Source organism: Heteronotia binoei, chromosome 8 (genome assembly GCF_032191835.1).
Source record: "Heteronotia binoei isolate CCM8104 ecotype False Entrance Well chromosome 8, APGP_CSIRO_Hbin_v1, whole genome shotgun sequence".
In the NCBI taxonomy this organism is placed as follows: domain Eukaryota; kingdom Metazoa; phylum Chordata; class Lepidosauria; order Squamata; family Gekkonidae; genus Heteronotia; species Heteronotia binoei.
The window spans coordinates 107,449,746-107,471,220 of record NC_083230.1 but is presented as its reverse complement, the minus strand read 5'-3'; the positions used below and the strand labels follow the sequence as shown (position 1 = coordinate 107,471,220).

Sequence of the window (21,475 nt, the reverse complement as noted above, 5' to 3'; positions counted from 1 at the left end):
TGGCTCTTCTCCCTCTCTCTTGCTTCCTTCTGCATCTCAGCTTGCTTTGCAAGGCTTGCTCAGTCTCACAGGAGCTACAGAGCAAAACCTTGATTTTCTTCCAATCATAACATGCTTCAATCAGCCTAGTCGCTCACTTTCTTACTCTAGAGTCCTTCATTTTAAACTACACACATAAAACCCTACGTTAAAACATAATAAACCACACATGCACACTATTTTCATAGGAAAACACCACACTGTAGTATAATATGGAAGAGGAAGAGCAGCCAATTTCTTGGTAGTATAATATGGAAGAGGAAGAGGAAATTGGATTTATACCCTGCCCTATATTCTGAATCTCAGAGTGGCTTACGATCTCTTTTCCCTCCCCACAGCAGACACTCTGTGAGGTAGGTGGAGCTGAGAGAGCTCTAACAGAAACTGCTCTTGAGAGGAACAACTCTGCGAGAACTTGTCGCTGACTCAAGATCACATCAGCAGGTGCATGTGGAAGTCTGGGGAATCAAACCCAGTTCTCCCAGATAAGAGTCTACGCACTTAACCACTACACCAGATGTCACTCTGGGAGGAAAGCGCTAGATGTTGCAGAACATTCTGCACCTGTGGAACGACACTGTGCCCTTTTCTTTCCGCTTGCAGATTGCTGGGTCTCAGCTCGTGTTTGAATTTAAGTTTTTACAGTAGACACTTTTGTTTGGAGGAAGGGACATTTGTGTGGTACAAAATAATATTTGATGAGCGCTTTGGGTTACTAGCTGTTAGCTAGGCTTAAAAGAAGGAGTTAGCTGTGCTCTATTGGGTTAACCATAATGACTGTTCACAAACAGTGGCAAGGCATGTAGGAGCTACAAAGGCTTGCTTTTGTGTTTAGTGTTCCTCTTCGCATGAAAGTGAACAAGTGCATATTCAAAGCTCTGAACAGATGTTTGGTTGTCATGGCCATTTATTATTCATTGCCTAATTGCAGGAGCCCTTGCAATAACTGATGTGTTAGGCAGTAGGGAGTCTCTGTGTCTTTTGTAACCTTTCGCACTCAAGAAGCAAGTGTGTTTGTGCCTGTAGTGTTTACTTTAAGACATGCTGCAAGGCCATGATTTTTAATCAAGGTTCTGATTGACCATATGTCCCAAAAATACCTATGGAATCCATTTTAAAAAATCGCCGGAGCTTGATGGTACAGAATAGAACAAAATTTCCCAGGGGCATTATCAGCTACAAAAAGCAAAGGATACGAAGTGGGTCAACAGATAGCATTAATAATATGTGTCAAGGTATTTGATAAGTTCTGGGGCAGGTGAGGGAAGAACCAAGTCTCTGTCTTTAATGACTTGGTTGAAGTGTAGAAGCCAAAGTTATTCTGACTTGGATTGAAGTGTCAATTTCATGTGTATTTGTTAAAAAAGGATTCTTCTTCTGACTGGTTCAGTAATCACGTCTCCACCTGGATGTCCCAGGAACTGAGAAGTTCAGCCTTAAACTTGCTCTGAGTCAGTTTGGTGTAGTGGTTAAGTGTGCGGACTCTCATCTGGGAGAACCGGGTTTGATTCCCCACTCCTCCACTTGCAGCTGCTGGAATGGCCTTGGGTCAGCCATAGCTCTGGCAGAGGTTGTCCTTGAAAGGGCAGCTGCTGTGAGAGCCCTCTCCAGCCCCACCCACCTCACAGGGTGTCTGTTGTGGGGGAGGAAGATAAAGGAGATTGTGAGCTGCTCTGAGATTCAGATTGGAGGGCAGGATATATATCCAATATCATCATCATCGTCTTCTTCTTCTCTTCGTTCCTCTCACTTGTAGGGGGAAATAAAACCCAAATGACAGCAGAACATTACGTTATTCGAACCCTATAAGTTTGTCATTTCCCAATCCAAGGAAGTCCCATGCTCATGTAATCATGGGATCTCTGATTCAATCGCTCACTTCTCCTCATAGTAAAAGAGGAAGGCCAGACTCTGCATCTTCTCTGTGAGTTGGGCAAAATGCGGAATAGAGGCTTTCATTGTATGCTTTGTACTAGTTTTGTTTTCAGAGGAGGCTAATTGGGTCTTCACTGTTCCTCCACAAACCCCTTCCTATTGTGCTTCTCAACATAAGATATCCCTGTGGCTGTATTCTTTTAAGCCTCTCAGACAAGGCTTTTTTTTAGCAGGAATGCAGTTCCATCTGGCTTGGTGTCAGGGGATGTGGCTTGATATGCAAATAAGTTCCTGCTGGGCTTTTTCTACAAAAAAAGCTCTGTGTGAAACAATGATGGCAGCAGGGGGTGTGGCCTAATAGGCAAATGAGTTCCTGCTGAACTTTTTCCTACAGAGAAAGCACTGCTCTCAGACAAACCTATGGCTCATGAAACCCAGTGCGGCCTACAAGAGGCCTGGTACCTCTCCTAGTATGTGCTTGGTATTGCTAAGCAGAGAAGAGACAAGAGAGTTCTTTAGGTTTAATAAACTGCTTGGCTTATCCCAAGGCCTGAATTGCCTCTGACACACAGTACCAGTTGAGCCTATATTTTTCTCCATCCTCTTTTGAAATATCTCCCATCATCAAACACAAGATGTTTTTTTCAACCTTGTTCATACCTTTTAGAATTTTTTTCTGTATATCTCTTTGATGCGGTTGATAAAAAGCAACCACGCTCTTGCTGCCTAGCATTACTTCTATTTTATGTGAATCCCTCTTTGAAATCTGACACTGTGGTCATTCCTTTCCTTTCAAGAAAGCTTTCTGACAATACCGTTACCTGCTTGTGAACCAGGCCGTGTTTTCAATTAATTCTTTCAGTAATGTTTAACTAGCAAACATGGAGGAGAAGATGAACAAATCCATTGTTATAAGTTGTATAGCTGTTAGCAGGCCTCAGATTCAGCAAGAGCTCACAGGAACGCAGTCCTGAACCTTTCTGAGGGATCCCCCTCTTTCTCCCCACCTACCTACCTTGTCCATTGAATAGTAGGTGCAGCTGCATAACAATCCCTGGATTAGGAGAGCGGGCAGCCAGCCAGCCACCAGGGGCTTTGCCACACCCCCAGCAACCCTCATTAACCTCTAGAGAAGCCCACCCCACCCTTTTCCCACTTCTTATGTGATTTTGGGTGGTGGGTGACTTGCTGGCCTTTTGATTAGGGGGGCAGCCCAGGAGAGCCCCAGGCGAGCAAGGCCTGCTTGGGCTGGCTGGAACTCTAGCCAACCCAAGCAGGCTTCGCCCACCCGGGCCTCTCCTTTCTTGCTTCAGGTTGCTTTTGCTGGGAGGGGGCATATGCTAATGTTATGCTAATGAGCTCCACCACCTATTTTTCTACAAAACAACCCCTGGCTGTTAGTATGTGATTGCAGAATGTAATGGTGCTGGTAGTATGGGATGAAGATTGCACATAGCCTTGCACTGCTTTCCTGAGCACGTGAATTCTTTGTTACCTTGAATTACAGGACTGCATTCAAGCCCACTCTTGTCTTACTGTCTTGAAGGTGCAAATTATTGTTATCAAATAGCAGAATGAAACTGACACCCCTTACAGATCTTGCCAGTTTTGTTCTTTTGATAGTAGGTATGAAGTAAATTAAGCCCTGACCTGGATAGCCCAGGCTATCCTGATCTTGTCAGATCCTGGAAACTGAGCAGGATCGGCCTTGGCTAGTATTTGGAGAGGCGACGTCCAAGGAATACCAGGGTCATGACATGGAGGCAGGCAATGGCAAACCACCTCTGAAACATCTCTTGCCTTAAAAACAACTCTAGCTCACCACCTAGTGGTGCATAATGCTAGAGAGATAGAACTTTTGGCTGCCAGACAGTCTTAGGATCTCCTGACTGTCCTCCACATACTGCCATACAATAATAATAATAATAATAATAATGAAGCAGGGCTTTTTTGTAGCAGGAACTCCTTTGCATATTAGGCCACACACCCCTGATGTTGCCAGTCCTCCTGGAGATTGCAGTAGGCCCTGTACTAAGAGCCATGAAAGCTCTTGGAGGATTGGCTACATCTGGGGTGTGTGGCCTAATATGCAAAGGAGTTCCTGCTACAAAAGTGTTGCAAAGGAGTTCCTGCTACGAAAGTTCCTGCTACAGAGTGTTGGACTGGATGGGCCATTGGCCTGATCCAGCATGGCATCTCTTATGTTCTTAAAATAAAACCCTGATATGAAATAAATTATGCCATGACCTGGATTGCCCAATCTCATCATATCCCTGGTTAGTATTTGGCTGGGAGGCCACCAAGAAATACCAGGGTTGCTACCGAGAGGCAGGCAATGTCAAATCACCCCTGAGCATCATTTGCCTCGAAAATGCTGTGGAGTTACCAGAAGTCAGCTGCAACTTGATGTCCAAAAGTGGAGGCGGGGGGGGGGGGGAGTAAATTTAGCAGATGATCTGTCTGTTTAACAACTTAATTTGGCAAAGGTCATATTAGAACCCCCTGCAAGATGGATTGCCGCCATCTTGGATTTGAACCACATACTCAGAGGAGTTGCTGCGCCGCTTCAGGAGTTCTGCTCGCCGCCCTAAACTGGAGCATTGATTGTGCCCAAAAAGAGGAAGGGGGCGGGGAGCAGGAGACTCAGGGCAGTTGCACCCAGCGTTGGCTCAGCCAGGTGACTAACCTGTTGCTTTCTGCTGCTGGCCATCATTCGGCCAGCTATACCTTCTGTGAACAGGACAGACAGATCTGATGGTCAGGCTTCAATTTGGTCTGCACTCTGTGATTAAAAAGAAGGGGGCTGGAGGCAGATTGAGGGGTCCCCTTAAAGGGCCCTGGAGCTTAAGGGGCGTAACGGCCAACTTCAGGGCTGGCATGCTGAACACAACTCCAAGAAGCTGGTATTGGGCAGGAATGGCAGCTTCCACCATTTCCAGCCCCAGGGTTGTAAGCAGGGTGGAAAGGGTGGTTCACTATGGGTTGTTGGACCTGTTGACCCATTGCTGTACTGAGACCTGAGGAACGTGTAATCAGTAAATGAGAGCCAGTTTGGTGTAGTGGTTAAGTGTGTGAACTCTTATCTGGGAGAACCAAGTTTGATTCCCCACTCCTCCTCTTGCACCTGCTGGAATGACCTTTGGTCAGCCACAGCTATCGTAGAGCTGTTCTTGAAAGGGCAGCTTCTTAGAGAGCTCTCTCAGCCCCACCCACCTCACAGGGTGTTGTGGGGGAGGGAAGGTAAGGGAGATTGTAAGCTGCTCTGAGATTCAGAGTAAAGGGCAGAGTATAAATCCAATATCATCATCTTCTTCTTCTCTGATTTCCCCCAGTCCAATGAGTGTGTGATTCTCTCCTCCTCCCTCAGGCTCATCCCCATTCCAGACACAATCCATCAGTCCCACAATTTGAAAAATTGCAAACTGCAACTTGCAAGCTGAAACATACTGTTTAGTGCTTTTTTTTAAGGCTTTCCTCATTAGGGTGTAGCTCTCTTGCAAATAGATGCTTTCATTTATCCAGAGATGTGACTTGCTCCGTGTTTAGTTCTCTTGCTAGCAGCTTTGCTCTCGTGTGCTCTCGCCCTCTCAGAGAACAGTGCCATGTTTGTGTAATAACCTATTAAGCTGCCATTTAAACGTTTGATCCAGTTGTGTCTCGGGAGTTGCCTCTCTCCCTTGGCAGGAAACTTCAAGAAATGCCTAAGCCAGCAGAACCCGCAAACCAGTTACTTATTTACCTAAAATAGAGAATAAAGCTGTTTCTTAATAAGTCCCAAGGGAAGCCTGCGGGAACGACCGTCTCTCTATATCTGAAGATAGACGTGTGTGTGCATTTCCTACATGCGACTGATACTAATGCTGCATTTTCTGATCTCTTTGATTCCATTTTTAGACATCCCGCTCTTCAAAGAAAGTGCATAATTTTGGGAAGAGGTCAAATTCCATAAAGAGGAACCCCAACGCACCTGTTGTTAGACGAGGATGGCTTTACAAGCAGGTATTGTCAGTCTGCCTCGCTGAATACTCTGTGGGGGGTGTGTGTGTGGAAATTGCTGTATCTGAAATACTGTGCACAAATTACCAGAGCCCCTTCCCAGTGCACGGACTGCTACGTTTATTATCCCTCATTACATGATGAAGGAAGCCTGCTAATGTCAGACTCAAGAGAATCCAGTAATTGCAAACCTCTGTGTGTGTGTTCATTTTACCTTTCTGTGTTTCTTGGGGAAACAGCAATGCACAGGGCGACAGGGGTTTTATACTCCTGTTAGAGGGGATTGGAAGGTGACCTTAGCTTTATAAGGCATTTATAGCTGAACCCTTGCCCAGAAATTCTGCTCCCGGGTTGCTGATACATTAGGTTTGCTTTATTCTCTAAGCTTAGATGAGTACTTGGAGGGTTCTCTTTGACTTTTGTACATTCGAGCATCAGTATTTCATTCTAAGCCGTCCTTGAAAACAAATGCAGTATTAAGTAGCTCTTGACCTTGTTGCTGCGGTGACAAATGCAAGAATTCAGAACACCATTCCCTTGCCTATGCATTTTGCATGCTTGCCAAAGGGAAATGAGTGATAGTCTAAGGCCCAGACACAGTTAGGGAGACAGAAGTAATTTGTCAATTCCGTATGAGTATAAAGACATTATTACCCCATAATTCGGCATGTGCAACAGGATGGTGTCCACCTGCATGTGCTTTAAGAAACTTGATCAGACAGTGAGACATTGCTTGGGATCTGCATTCATAAGATCAGGGGTGGAATCCTAGCAGGAGCTCCTTTGCATATTAGGCCACACACCCTTGATGTAGCCAGTCCTCCCAAGAGCTTACAAAAAAGAGCCTTGTAAGCTCTTGTAGGATTAGCTATATCAGGTTGTGTGGTCTAATATGCAAAGGAGCTCCTGTTAGAATTCTAGCCCTGCATAAGACGGTTCCCAGGTACGGTTGTGCTATAGAGAATTCAAAGAAGTGGACGACAGACCAGCATCAAAGGAGCTAGATTTGACTTCAGGAGCACCTTACAGACCAACCAGATTTTTTTTTGGGGGGGGGGGGAATAAGCTTTCTCAAAACCTTATACCCCCAACATCTGGTTGGTCTCTGAGGTACTATTGGACTCAAGTCTAGTTCATCTTGTGCAGACAAAGACAGCTGCTCTTCCAAGAATAGCACTAAAGGATGAGACTGTGCAAGAGCTGGATGCTTCACTTCAGGCCCAAACTAAACGAGCTGCGATTAGGAAAATATTGTGTGTTGAGGCCAAGATCTACCCAGTTTGGTGAAGTGGTTAAGTATGCGGATTCTTATCTGGGAGAACTGGGTTTGATTCCCTACTCCTCTACTTGCACCTGCTGGAATGGCCTTGAGTCAGCCTTAGCTCTGGCAGAGGTTGTCCTTGAAAGAAGAAGAACTGCAGATTTATACCTTGCCCTTCTCTCTGAATCAGAGACTCAAAGCGGCTTACAATCTCCCATATCTTCTCCCCCACAACAGACACCATGCGAGGTGGGTGGGGCTGAGAGGACTCTCACAGCAGCTGCCCTTTCAAGGACAACCTGGGTTTGATTCCCCACTCCTCTACTTGCACCTGCTGGAATGGCCTTGAGTCAGCCTTAGCTCTGGCAGAGGTTGTCCTTGAAAGAAGAAGAACTGCAGATTTATACCTTGCCCTTCTCTCTGAATCAGAGACTCAAAGCGGCTTACAATCTCCCATATCTTCTCCCCCACAACAGACACCATGCAAGGTGGGTGGGGCTGAGAGGACTCTCACAGCAGCTGCCCTTTCAAGGACAACCTCTGCCAGAGCTATGGCTGACCCAAGGCCATTCTAGTAGCTGCAAGTGGAGGAGTGGGGAATCAAACCCGGAACTTCATCGTGGTCTCTGTGCAGTCCCACACATGGGTTTTCCGGCTGCAACGAACCCGACCTCGGAGAATTTAAAGCTAGCCTAGGCGTTTATTTTGGCACACATTCCCTCCCACTCTGGGGAGCAGGCATCCACTGCGCATGCCTGAAGCGAGGGGAAGGTGCTCCACCCACCCAGTTTCTTTTTAACCGCCGCTCGGGATAGTCCTTCCTCGTTGCATCTCCTCAACTTTACTAGCCTTATTACTTTCTTCAGCCTTCGTATTCCTTCATTGTCCGTCTTCTTCGATCTTCTACTGGTATCGTACAAAAACCCATTTTTTTTTACCTGCTTTACTATCGCCTCATCTTCCGTTTCCTCCCCCCCCCCCCTCCTGGGCATATGGAAGGAAAGGATCCGAAAACCACTTTTAAAAAGTGTACTCGCTGTGGGGCGAAAATCCCCTCAACAGACGGACACTTTCAGTGCTTATTTTGTTTGGGGGAGGCTCACAGGACCGACACTTGTACCCATTGCAGCCAATTCGGAAAACAGGCAAGAAAAAACCACGCCGCTAGGCTGAAGAGTCACCTTTTAGAGTCTTCATTGCGGCCTGTGATGTCCCACACTTCTGGGTCCCAAAACTCGCCACCTTCTCTGACCCCGCAAAGGGACGTGGCAAAACCAGCAGCTTCAGTGGCATTGGCTTCCAGTAAACCTAAGTCCGGACGACTCCAAGAGAAAGCACCACTTGGAACCTTCGTCTAAGCGACAGCAGGAGTTGAAAGCTGCATCGAAGTCGACTTTGAGGACCCAACTGGATCCGAGAGCTTCGGATATCATGAGTACAACCTCAGTATCTAAAACTTCGGTATCGAATCCTACAGCACCAATTGTTTCACCAGAACTTTCGATGCCCCCAGATGTGATTGCTGACGAGATCATACGGATTCGATCCCGGTCACCATCCATTCATGAGTCCCTGCCCGAAGACATCTTAGCCACGGAGTCTATGGAACCATCACCTCGAATCCAAACACAACGAGCCAACCTTCGGAATCGGCTTCGGAGTCCTCTGGAGCATCTACAGGAGTTGTGGGTCTGTAAAGTACTGGTGTCGTCAAAGTTAAAGGTTTCGTTGTACTGTACTGTATGTTTAGATAGAGCGGATGTCGATGGAGCCGGTGATGTCTGCTTTGTTTCCTGTCGGAGTCGATAGTAGGCTTTGTCATGGTACCGGTGATGTGGATCTTCAATGTGCCTGTAATGATGAGCTTCCTCTCGGTACTGAGGTTGATAGGATTCCTCACGGTACCGAGGTTGGTCACGGTACCTATGTCGGTATTCTACAGATGGTGATCTAGAAGGCCTGTAATAGTGATGGTGTTGGTATGGAGATCGAGATCGAGATCTGGATTGGCTATAATAATAGTATCGATTTCTATGTCGACTTGGAGATCTTTCTCGGTACCGACGAGCCGGGGATTCCCGATGGAGTGGGGAGACAGCAGAATCTTTAAATGTTCTTGGTGCCGATACCTCATGGAATGAATGCACCTCAAGAAGATTTGCCCTTTGACGGCCAAGGTCTTTTTAATGCAACCACTGATGACATCTTAACCACAGTAGATGACAGCAGAAAGAGAGCCAAGAGATTAGGAGTTAGCCAGCAACAACCTCAAACTAACAGACAAAGAAGATGGAAACCATCCTTCTACAAGCGACCCTGTTCACCCAAGCAAGCTGATTATTGGAAACGCAAAGCTTCACCAGCCAAGCAACCATTCCATCAGCGACCACGGCCACAATTGTATAAGAAGGCGACTACGGCCCTGAAACAGTCTCTTTGACTTGCTGATGCCACCATCACCAATACATCATCTCCATCCCTGTGCAACAAGACTGCTTCCCTTTTACCCCATGTGGGAATCCATAACATCGGATTCATGGGTCCTGGCGATCATCCACAGAGGTTACACCATAGAGTTCGCTTTGCCCCCGAAGCACCATCGCTTTATACCTACTCTTCCTTCTCTACCCCTCCAGGAAGAGATTGCTACCTTGCTGGCCATGGCAGTCATAGAACCAGTACCACCTCAATTCCTTCGCACGGGGTTCTATTCCCGATGCTTCCTGGTCCCAAAGAAAGATGGAGGACAACATCCAATACTGGACCTCCGCAAACTCAACCATCATATCCAATACAAAAAATTCCACATGATCACCCTGCAGTCTATTCTTCCTCTAATTCCCAAGAATGCTTGGATGGCACTCATAGACCTTCAAGACGCGTATTTCCATCTTACCATCAACCATTGCCACAGAAGATTCCTGAGGTTCGCTGTCAGGAACAACCACTATCAGTTCCGCGCTCTTCCCTTCGGCCTATCGACAACACCTAGAGTCTTCATGAAGTGCATGGCGGTGGTGGCGGCGTCACTCTATCAACGGAAAATTTCCATATATCCGTACATAGACTACTGGCTTATTGTGGCTCAATCCCAAGAGCAACTTCAACAGGACATTTCGACTACTCTAACACTTCTATCTTCACTAGGCCTACAAGTCAACCTCCAAAAATCCAATCTTGTCCCAACACAAGACATCCAATTTATAGGCGCACGCCTATCAACGATAGCTCACAAAGCCTACCTGCTGGCGGACAGAGTTCACAACATTCAGAATCTAGCCAATGCCATCATATCTCATCCCACCCAGACAGCTCTCATCTTTCAACGCATGCTGGGCCTTATGGCGGCTATGACTTCTGTCCTCCGTCATGCAAGGCTTCGCATGAGACCCCTACAATTGTGGTTCGTAAGGTCATTCCATCCACACCGTCAATGCCAGCGAACTCTACTAACAGTCCCACATCACATTCTTCCAGCACTGGAATGGTGGACAATAGAACATCACCTTCTGGCAGGAATGCCATTCCTGAGATCACCTCCATCAGCCATTGTCATTACAGATGCTTCAAGGTGGGGTTGGGGAGCCCATTTCGACACACTAACAGTGCAAGGACAGTGGAAAGCCTATGAAAAATCCCTCCATATCAACTGTCTGGAGCTCTTGGCGGTCCACAGCGCACTCACGTCTTTTCTGCCATCTCTTCACGGTCTACACATTCAGGTCACATCAGACAATGTTGCGACCGTATTCTATATCAACCGGCAGGGAGGTACTGCATCTCCCCGTCTGTGCAAAAGAGCTCTAGCTCTCTGGCATTGGAGCATTGCTCACAACATAAATCTACCTGGGACCCAAAATATCCAAGCGGATACCTAAGTCGCCAACTCGTGAACGATCACGAATGGACACTCAAATGATGCTATCTCCAACCAGTCTTCAAAATGTTTGGAGTTCCGGTCATAGATGTGTTTGCTTCCCCAGACAATACCCAATGCACACGCTTCTACATGTGAGGTCCCCCATCGACTCAGTCTGCGGGAGATGCCTTTCTCCACCAATGGAAAGGACCGCTTCACTACCTCTTTCCACCCATTCCACTAATAACGAGAATGCTTCAAAAGATCCAATTGGATCAGACCAATTGCATACTAATCACACCCTGGTGGCCTCGTCAACCATGGTTCACCACACTTCTCCTTCTCTCCAACAATGTATTTCATTACTTCCCTCAAACTCCAGACCTCCTTTCGCAACAAAATGGCAAGGTCCTACATCACGATCCAGGGCTCCTGCGACTGACTGCATGGAGGATCAGTTTTTAGAATTTCCTGCAGAAGTCCGACACGTTCTATTGAATGCCAGAAAACCATCCACCAGAAGGTCTTATTCTCAAAAATGGAAGCGGTTTGCTGAGTATGCCGCCCATCACAATTTTTTACCTACATCATCCTCTATAGCTCAAATTCTGTCACACACCTTATCTCTCTCCAACTCCGGCCTCGCTTACTCCTCTTTGAAAGTTCATTTAGCCACTATTTCAGCCTTCCATCCACATATCAAAGGACGCACAGTGTTTTCTCATCCTGCTGCAAAATTATTCCTCAAAGGCATTCTACACCTACGACCCCCAATTCATCAGTTGCAACCTACGGACAAGCTGTACTTCGCTCTATCTTTGATTGAAGCCTGCAGTCTCCTCTCCTGTAAGTACAAAATTTTTGGGTGTCTTTATGAATACTTAATCCATGCCGTTCCTTTTCAGAACCAGCACCCGCCTCCATGCACTTCAGCTTACCAGTCACCCATGTGTGGGACTGCACAGAGACCATGATGAACAGGTTGCTTACCTGTAACTGATGATCTTCGAGTGGTCATCTGTGCAGTCACACACGCCCGCCCAGCCTTTCCCACTGCTGGCTTATGCTATGCTTACCTTTTCAAATTCCTCTATACAGCGGCTAGAAGAAACTGGGTGGGTGGAGCGCCTTCCCCTCACTTCAGGCATGCGCAGTGGATGCCTGCTCCCCAGAGCAGGAGGGAATGCACGCCACTTGCAGCTACTAGAATGGCCTTGGGTCAGCCATAGCTCTGGCAGCCGGAAAACCCATGTCTGTGACTGCACAGATGACCACTCGAAGATCATCAGTTTACAGGTAAGCAACCTGTTTTTCTCCCAGATAGGAATCCGCACACTTAACCACTACACCAAACTGGCTTTGCTGTGAGAGCCCTCTCAGCCCCACCCACCTCACAGGGTGTCTGTTGTGGGGGAGGAAGATAAAGGAGATTGTGAGCTGCTCTGATATTCAGAGTGGAGGGCGGGATATAAGTCCAATGTCTTTTTCTTCTTCTACCCCCAACATAGACACTGGTATTTTCATGATAAAACATAGCACCCAACTAAGTGGAACCCTTGAGCACGCCCATGTTACAGAGCAGCCTTTTGCTAATTATTTTGTTAAATATTGTCAATAATCTCATCCACTATTTTAAACCCAACCATTTAGGACCAAGTTACTACTACGTAGCTTTGTTGTTTTTGCATTCTGAGTTTTAAAGATTTAGTAGGGCTTTTTATTTTTGTAGCGGGAACTCCTTTGCATATTAGGCCACACACCCCTGATGTAGCCAGTCCTCTAAGAGCTTACAGTAGACTTTGTAAGCTCTTGGAGGATTGGCTACATAAGTGGGGTGTGGCCTAATATGCAAAGGAGTTCCTGCTACAAAAAAAGCCCCATAGTAAAACCTGTATGTTGGCACAGCAACAGAAAATGTGAAATTAGAACGATTTTGTCACTACGTTGCCAGCAAAAACACTCGCTTTGCTTTCAGATACAAAAGGCTTGGGGCGTCTGGGACAAATCAGGACTCTCCAGATAGTGTGGCTTTCTGATAAATGTCTTCTTATAAGGAACTGAAATTCATCTTCGCTCCTGTGTGTTGATTTGACATCACAAAAGGCAGTCATACAAAAGCTAGAGTTAAATTGTGTTTTTCCAGAGCTGTCAAAACCTGTTGAAACTACACGATGGGTATTATATTTGTTGCTGCAGTCTCTGAGACAGCCGTTTTTATATTTGGTCAGCCAACTAAAAATCGGGTATGGAATGCTTCTTTGCGCAGGAGGAAAGGCCAACCTTTTAAAAGCAAGAATGACCTTGGCGGTGGCATTGGCTGTAATTATTTGCCTTTGACTGGCAGGCCGATGTCAGTACTTTTTAAAATGTTGGTTTCCAGTGCACCAGGAGCCAGGATATTAAACTACTGTATATTGTCTGTGTAGCCCTGTGGCGCAGAGTGGTAAAGCTGCAGTTCTGCTGTCCAAACTTTCTGCTCACGATCTGAGTTCAATCTCGGTAGAAGCTGGGTTCAGGTAGCCGGCTCAAGGTTGACTCAGCCTTCCATCCTTCCAAGGTTGGTAAAAGGAGTACCCAGCTTGCTGGGGGTAGATGACTGGGGAAGGCAATGGCAAACCACCCTGTAAAAAGTTTTCTGTGAAAACGTTGTGATGCGACATCACCCCAAGTCAGAAACGACTTGTGCTTGAACAAGGGACTACCTTTACCTTCATATTGTCTGTGCCAACCCCAGATGTGTACTGCTTTTTCTGAACCTGAGCAGACAGAGTTGCTTTAGATGACATCAAACACTTGGTCCTTGTGCCTCAGTTATCTGTTCTCTGACTGGCAGCAGCAGCAGGTCCCTGGTATCTTAGGCAAAGAACAGTCTTCCTTTTGACCAGAGATTTCACTTAGGGTCCTCTGAACTCCAGTTTGGTGTAGTGATTAAGTATGTTTGATTCCCCACTCCTCCACATGTACCCACTGGAGTGACTTTGGGTCATTCACAGGTTCTTCCAAAGCTGTTCCTCTCAAGAGCAGTTCTCAGCCAGAGCTCTCTCAGCCCCACCGACCTCACAGGGTGTCTGTTGTGGGGAGGGGAAGGGAAAGGATCTTGTAAACTGCTCGGAGACTCCGAGTGGACAGTGGGGTATAAATCCAATCTCCTCTTCTTCTTCTTCTTAATGTAAAATAGTAACTCATATTGCTGAACTGCTGCCCGTCTTTGTAAAGCGAATTTAATATGGAAGCTAAAAAGTTGTGCCATTGAATTTGGTAACCAAAACATTGGTAGCCAGACCATTGCATGTCCCTGAACTGGTCTGCTTATGTGAAGCTAATCTTTATATTGGTAGTCTTCTCATCCCCTGTGAGGACCAGGGTTGCCACTTCTGGGTTGGGAAATACCTGAAGGATCTTCTTCGTGGTCTCTGTGCCTCACACCCAAGGGATAAGGCACCTGCTCCGATCTCGATCAGTATGTTAAAAAGCCCAGGATTTTCATGCCCCGCTCCCAGCGGGCCTGCACAGAGCTCCTGCTACATATGCCCACTGGGTGGGGCTTGGACATCCCGCCAGTTGTCTTCTGACCGCTGCTTCGAGCAGTTCATTTCTTCATTTTCCGGTCAGTACTTACCTTTAGTAGAAATTTCTATGCATGTTTCTACTTTCCCAGTTCTTTGTTCCTAGGGGAAAAAAGTTAGTTAGTTTAGCAGTTAGATAGTTAGTTACCCCCTCGGGGGTCTCCCCCTCCTTTTCGTCCCTCCCCACGCTTCGGCTTATGGGAAAGCGTTGGAGTTTTTTTTAATGCTGTATGTGTCGCGGCAACAAGATCGCCCCTCTGGACGGACACTCTCTGTGTCTTGTTTGCCTTGGAGAAGATCATCATGTGGACTCTTGTCAGCACTGTTCCAAGCTTTCTAAGCAAACTAGAAAAAATGGAGCGGCGCCCTGATGGAATCAGCGCTCACACCGAGCAAGATGTTGTCTACACCTTCGGCATCGATGGCGCTGTCGACCATGCCTTCAACATCGGCATTGACCACGACCCCGGTAACTGATAGAGACTCTTTGAGCCAGTTGCCTTCGTTCGACCCCTAAATGTGCAGGCTCAGCATATCCGTCGGAATCCTCAACACCTGCCAAGAAAAGCAGGGAGGATAAGGGGTATAAACTGGATAAGCTGAAGAAGCAAAGATGGACAAAGTTAGTCGCAAGGTGTGCATTTCTACCAGCTGCACTCCTTCACCCACCCCAAAAGGCTTGGCGTTGGCTTTGACGGGGACCTCCACCATCCTGTCAGAGAAGCTCCCCGACACCGAGGCAGTTCACTCAGCGCACTTCATTGTTCAGTGACATGAGTGATCAATCTCATGCAGCGCACCTCCTCTTCGCGCTTGGGATCTCGAGGGCCCAGCAACAGAGACTCACAATCCAAACAGGAGGCTCTGCAGCCATCGATGCCGGATAAACCACTGAAGGACCACCCCATCGACCACGATGTCGATTGCTCACCCTTTCGACAGCTGCTACTGCCCCCGAATTGGGATCAATACCAATGGGCTTATCTATGTGGTGGTTACCCATGCAACCTGCTGTATGCCTGATACCTGCCAAGAGAGTTGCCTGATTGGGACCAACGTTCAGAGGCTTCTTGCAGATCATGTGTGTTATATCGCTCCCCGTCCCGACGCAAACCATCGGCATCAGTGTTGGTACCACCTCAAGCTACTGCAGACAAGAAAAGGGAAGAACCCTGTTAGTGAAAAAGGGTGGAGCTATCCCCCCCATCACCGCAGTCGGACAGACCACTCATGCCACACCTTTCCGAGCACTCAGATGATGGAGGAACCTCTTCTGATGTTGATTCCAATGAATCAGTCGAAAAATCACCAGCTGAACCTTCTCCGGACCTTCCAATTTCTTCCTCGGAGGACTTGAAATCATACGGAGAGTTGGTGAAGAGGATGGCCCAGACACTCTCCCTGCCTATTATTCAATCACAACCAACAGTTGATGATACGGTGTTTGACATAATGCAGCGTGACACTTCTACTGCTGTGGCATTGCCGGTCACAAAGATAGTCCTCCAAACAGTCAAGGAACCCTGGGCAAAGCTGGCCTCCACCCCTATCTCGTCGCACAGGCTTGACCACATGTATCGTATCTAGGAAAAAGAAGCCAAGTTTCTATTCACACATCCTAAGCCTAACTTGGTAGTGGTCCTGTCATCCTCAAAATCCAGGAAAATACACTCCACCCCCACCCACCCCAACAAGAGGGCTGTCACCGGACATCATATAGAATGCTGGTGATCGCTGTTCGAAAATTCAATGCCGCCTATATTGTACTGATGCAGCACCGCAGAATTGGTTTTAAAAATCGAAAATGTAAATTATGGTTTTATATGTTTTATTGGTTTATTTGTATGACATGATGTTGTGAGCCGCCCTGAGTCCGCTTGCGGAGAGGGCGGGATATAAGTCGAACGTAATAAAGAAATTAATTAATTAATAAGGAGGGTAGAAAAATTGACAATGCAGGCAGAAAATTCTACTCTGCTGGAGCCCTGACAATCAAGATCTCTAATTATGCAGCTTGCATGGCAAGATATCATTATTCCCTGTGGAAACAGCTCTCTGACCACATTTCAGGGATCTTTGATGACAAACATGCCCAAATACGGAAGCTTCAGAAGGAAGGTATGCTCCTGGCCAAGCAACAACTTGCAGCATCTGAACACATGGTAGATACGGCCTCTAAAACACTTACCTTGGCCATTACTCTACGCCGCCATGCTTGGCTTCACGCCACGGCTCTGCAACTGGACACCAGGGCTTATGTGGAGGACCTCCCCTCGGAGGGTGAAGGACTGTTCAGTTCTACTGCAGACTCTGTCTTACAAGAAATGGACAAGAGTATTAAAACTTCTCGCAACCTGGGGATACCATCAACCACCAAATCCTCCAAGCCGTGGCATAAACCCTGGAATAAGAGATCGTTCCAGAAACAGTCATCTGACCAATCTTGGAAGCCGCGTTCTGCTTACCCTGGCAACAAGTCAGCATTTGACTCTTAAGGGCAAGTTCTCTTCAGCGTCTACTCAGCAACCCAGGGCTAAGGGGTCTCGTAACCCCAAGCAGGGCCTTTGACTATGTAGCTTTGACTATCCCGGCCCTCCCTCCCCTTTCTTCTGGACCAATGTGCTTGTTCCCTTTCCTACTAGCGTGGCAGCACATCACATCAGATTGTTGGGTGCTATTTATAATAAAGGAAGGGTATGTGATAGAGTTCACTCAACTTCCAACCTCCTCGAAGTTTGTGATGACATCTCCCTCCCCGGCCCTCTTGGAAGAGGTGCAGAACCTGTTGCACAAGCAAGCGATAGAAAGAGTTCATCCTTCTCAGAAGGGTCATGGGTTCTACTCTCGGTATTTTGCAGTTCCCAAGAAGGACAAGGGCATAAGGCCCATTATGAACCTCTGGGACTTGAACGACTACCAAAAATTCCACATGTCAACTTTGCAGAGCATCCTTCTTCTAATCCAGCAGGGAGACTGGATGGCCACGCTGAACTTGCAGGATGCGTATTTCCATATTACCATCCACTCGGAGCACAAGAAATACCTCCGTTTTACTATTGGAGCAGACCACTTCCAGTACAAAGCGCTCCCCTGAGGGTGTTTACCAAGTGGTAGTTGCGGCCTACCTCCATCTCCGAGACGTCGTTTTTCCACACATCGACAACTGGCTGGTTGTGGCAGATTCAGAGGCTCTCCTCTGTCGACATTTAGAGATTACTCTGAACCTTCTAGCCACACTGGACCTGCAAATCAACCAGAAGAAGTCTCAGTTACTACCAGCAAAGAGAGTACAGTTCATCAGTGCAGTCTTGGACACCTCTCTCCACAAGGCCTTCCTTCCCAGACAGAGAGTAGACAACATCGTGTCTTTAGTGGAATTCCTACAACTACACAAAAAGGGCACGGCCCTACAAATCCAGCGTTTACTAGGGCTTATGGCAGTGAGGACCAGTGTTCTTCTTTTTGCAAAGCTTCGCATGAGAACACTTCAGCTTCGGTTCGTGCAACACTTTTGCAACTCCACAGACTCACCTGCAACAGTCCTGCAGATTCCCCACTCGGTCCTGAGGTCGTTGGACTGGTGGAAACAGGATACAAACCTGCTTCAGGGGGCACCATTCCATCGTCTCTCACCAGTAACCACCATCATGACAGATGCGTATCTATGAGGATGGGGAGCTCATGCGGAGGGCCTTTGTGTTGGTGGCCCATGGCCTCCTTCCTTTGCTTGCCATCACATCAACTTCTTAGAACTGCTGGTGATTTAGTATGCCCTCAGTATGCTGGTGATTCAGTATGCCCTCAGATCTTTCAAGCCTCTTATCAAGAACAGGATAGTAGCGATCCTAACAGACAACACAACAGCCCTCAGCTACATGAACAGACAAGGGGGGACTGTGTCCAGGAAGCTCTGTACCCTAGCTCTTGACATTTGGGAAGAGTTCATCTCCCTACAGTCCTTTCTGGTGGCGTCCCACCTACCAGGGGAACTCGGTGTGCAGGCAGACTCCCTCAGCAGGGGAGCAGCACAGGTGCACGAATGGGAAATAAACCAGACCTGTCTGACTCTGGTCTTCAACCGTTGGGGTCAACCACAGGTGGATGTCTTTGCCACTCTGCAGAATCGGAAATGTCCTCTGTTGTGTTCCAGAGGTGGAGGGGATCTGGACTCTCTGGGAGATGGTCTCCTGTTCCCTTGGAACGAGCACTTCTTGTACCTGTTCCCCCCTCTTCCTCTGCTGACCAGAGTAGTCATCAAGATCTTGGAGGAGAACCCAGATTGCATTCTGATAACACTATGGTGGCCCCATCAGAGTTGGTTCCCTATCGTTCTGGGACTAGCTAAAGGGGCCTTTCATCTCTTTCCAGCGGAACCCGACCTCCTGTCGGTCCAGGGGGGCTTGTTGTTACATCGCAATGTTCCGCACTTCAAATTGACGGCATGGAGAATCGGCAGGAGAGCCTGTCAGCAAGGGCCCGACATGTGCTACTAAATAGTCAGAAGCCGTCTACATGCAGGGCCTATGCTTATAAGTGGACTAGGTTTCAGACTTTTGCTAGGGGTAGCGCTGCAAACCCAGTAAATGCGGACTACCCCTGATTTTTTACTTTTTGCTCTCATTAGTGGACTACGGCCTTAACCACTAATCGCTTCGTGTGTATCTAGCTGCCATATCTGCTAATCACGAGAACATTGACAACTGCTCTGTGTTTGCACATCCACAGACAAAGCATTTCTTAAAGGGGTTGTTGCGCCTTCACCCCCCAATAAGGCATCTCTTTGAACCTTGGGACCTACTTTTAGTTTTGGATAAGCTCTCGGGTAGGCCTTTTGAACCCATGGCGACTTGCCCGTTGAACTTGCTGTCTTGGAAGACTGCCTTTCTTGTCACCATTACCTCTGCCAGACGAGTTAGGGAGCTCCTGGTGCTACGGTGTGATCCTCCTTATTTGAGGTTTCATGAGGGTGGAGTCCCTTGTTCTGGATATGACCTTCCTTCCTAAGGTTGTTTCAGGCTTTCACCTGAACTTGGAGAGTGATTTACCTACCTTGTTTCCAAACCCCTTTTCCTCTGAAGAGAAACGGTTGCACTCCCTGGATGTGAAGCGTGCTCTGTTGTTCTTTCTGAGTCGAACCAGGGCTTACAGGAGTGACCCTCATTTGTTTGTCTCCTATCCCACACCACAAAAGGGTCGGAAGATCTCTGCTCAACGGTTGTCTAAGTGGCTGACTGAGACAATCAAACTTTGCTATCTTCTAGCTAAGAGACCGTTGCCTGAACCTATTAGAGGTCACTCTACTAAAGCGTTGGCCACATCCACAGCCTTTCTCAGGGGAGCCTCTTTGAATGACATCTGTAAGGCAGCGACATGCGTCTCACCACATGTCTTCATGAGGCACTATACTCTAGACGTCCGTCGCCACCAGAGGGCTCAGTTGGGACGTCTGGTCTTGCAAGCGGCTTCTTCAGTTTGACTTCCAGCTCCCTCCTCCAGGTAGGTCTGCTTGCTATTCTCCCATGGGTGTGAGGCACAGAGACGACGAAGAAGATAAACAAGTTGCTTAGATGTAACTGATGATCTTCGAGTGGTCATCTGTGCATTCACACCTCCCACCCTCCTTCCTCACTTCTGTCAGTCCGCCTGGACATAGTTTGTTTTGGACAGCAGTCAGAAGGAACTGGCGGGATGTCCGAGCCCTACCCAGTGGGCATACACAGTAGGACCTCTGCGCAGGGCCGCTGAGAGCGGGGCGCAAAAATCCCGAGTTTTTTAACGTACCGATTGAGATTGGTGCAAGCGCCTTATCCATAGGTGTGAATGCACAGATGACCACTCGAAGTTCCTCAATTACAGGTAAGCTACCTGATTTTTTAGGGTGCAGCCTGGGGAGGGCGGAGTTTGGAGAGGGGAGGGGTCTCAGCACCATACAATCAGAAGCTACTGAAGAAGTTAGATAAAACCAAACCAGTCATGGTGTCAACATTATTAGCAATTGCTAAGTTAGAAATTGCAAGTAAATGGAGACAGAAAAAAAGGGCCCAGATTGGAGGAATGGTATAACGCTATTTGGATCATTTTGTGTTGGGTAAATTAGATCTCTCTTCAGGGTTACAAAATTTAGTTACTTATCAGAAAACATTTCAATTAGTCTGGTTTCTTATAGTTCAGTTTCTTCAAGGGAGAGAAATTCTGTCATCTAATCTCGTTTCAGGAGCATATATATATATATATATATATATGTTTAAAAAGGATAAATTACTTTTAAATGATAATAGGTTAATGTGCAATGAACAGGGGAATAATGGAGTATCGAATTATAGGGGGAAATTTTTTGCTTAGGGTTTTAGATTGGATGCAGTTTTGTTTCATATTTTATATTATTCATTGTGTTACTAATTATATCTTTTGTGTTGTTAATGTTTCAAATAAAATTGGGAGTGGGGGGTGGGGGAGAAGCTGCTGACTTTATGTATAAACTATCCAAGGAGTTAGCATTTTCTTTCCCCAAGGCAGCTTTATTCTCTTGACCTTGGGACAAATGGAAGAGCAAGTCAGCATAGAGCTTGACAGCAAAAGCTTAAACTCTTATTCAAACACTTATTTGGAACATCTTAGCAACCCTTAAGTGTCCCGGTATATAGCTGATTTTCCATAAGTAAAACAAATGATCTATCTGAAATAAGATTCCTATCAGATGAGAGTCTCGCTGTCACCTTTTAGTAGCATTTGGAGATGTGAGATGATAACATTATTCAGAGAAAGGAGCACAAGTGAAATATTTTCTACCTTAGGATGCACAGCTTGGAAACAGATAACTAATCATCCGAAGGATCTTAACAGAATCATCCACAGATGCCCTTTTTATGTTTCTGAATA

At 46.9% G+C, this 21,475-nt stretch overlaps 1 protein-coding gene across 24 annotated transcripts in view; it reads left to right on the top strand.

Moving 5' to 3' along the window:
* PLEKHA5 (pleckstrin homology domain containing A5) overlaps positions 1–21,475 on the top strand; it is a 342,905-nt gene that overhangs the window by 213,033 nt on the left and 108,397 nt on the right. For all 24 annotated transcript variants that reach the window (XR_009555758.1, XR_009555759.1, XR_009555760.1 and 21 more), the window contains one exon: positions 5,809–5,913. Coding sequence is in view for 21 of the 24 variants with exons in the window: in XM_060245845.1 (XP_060101828.1) it covers positions 5,809–5,913 (105 nt within the window). In the remaining 3 variants the exon portion in view is untranslated. The remainder of the gene's footprint in view (positions 1–5,808; positions 5,914–21,475) is intronic.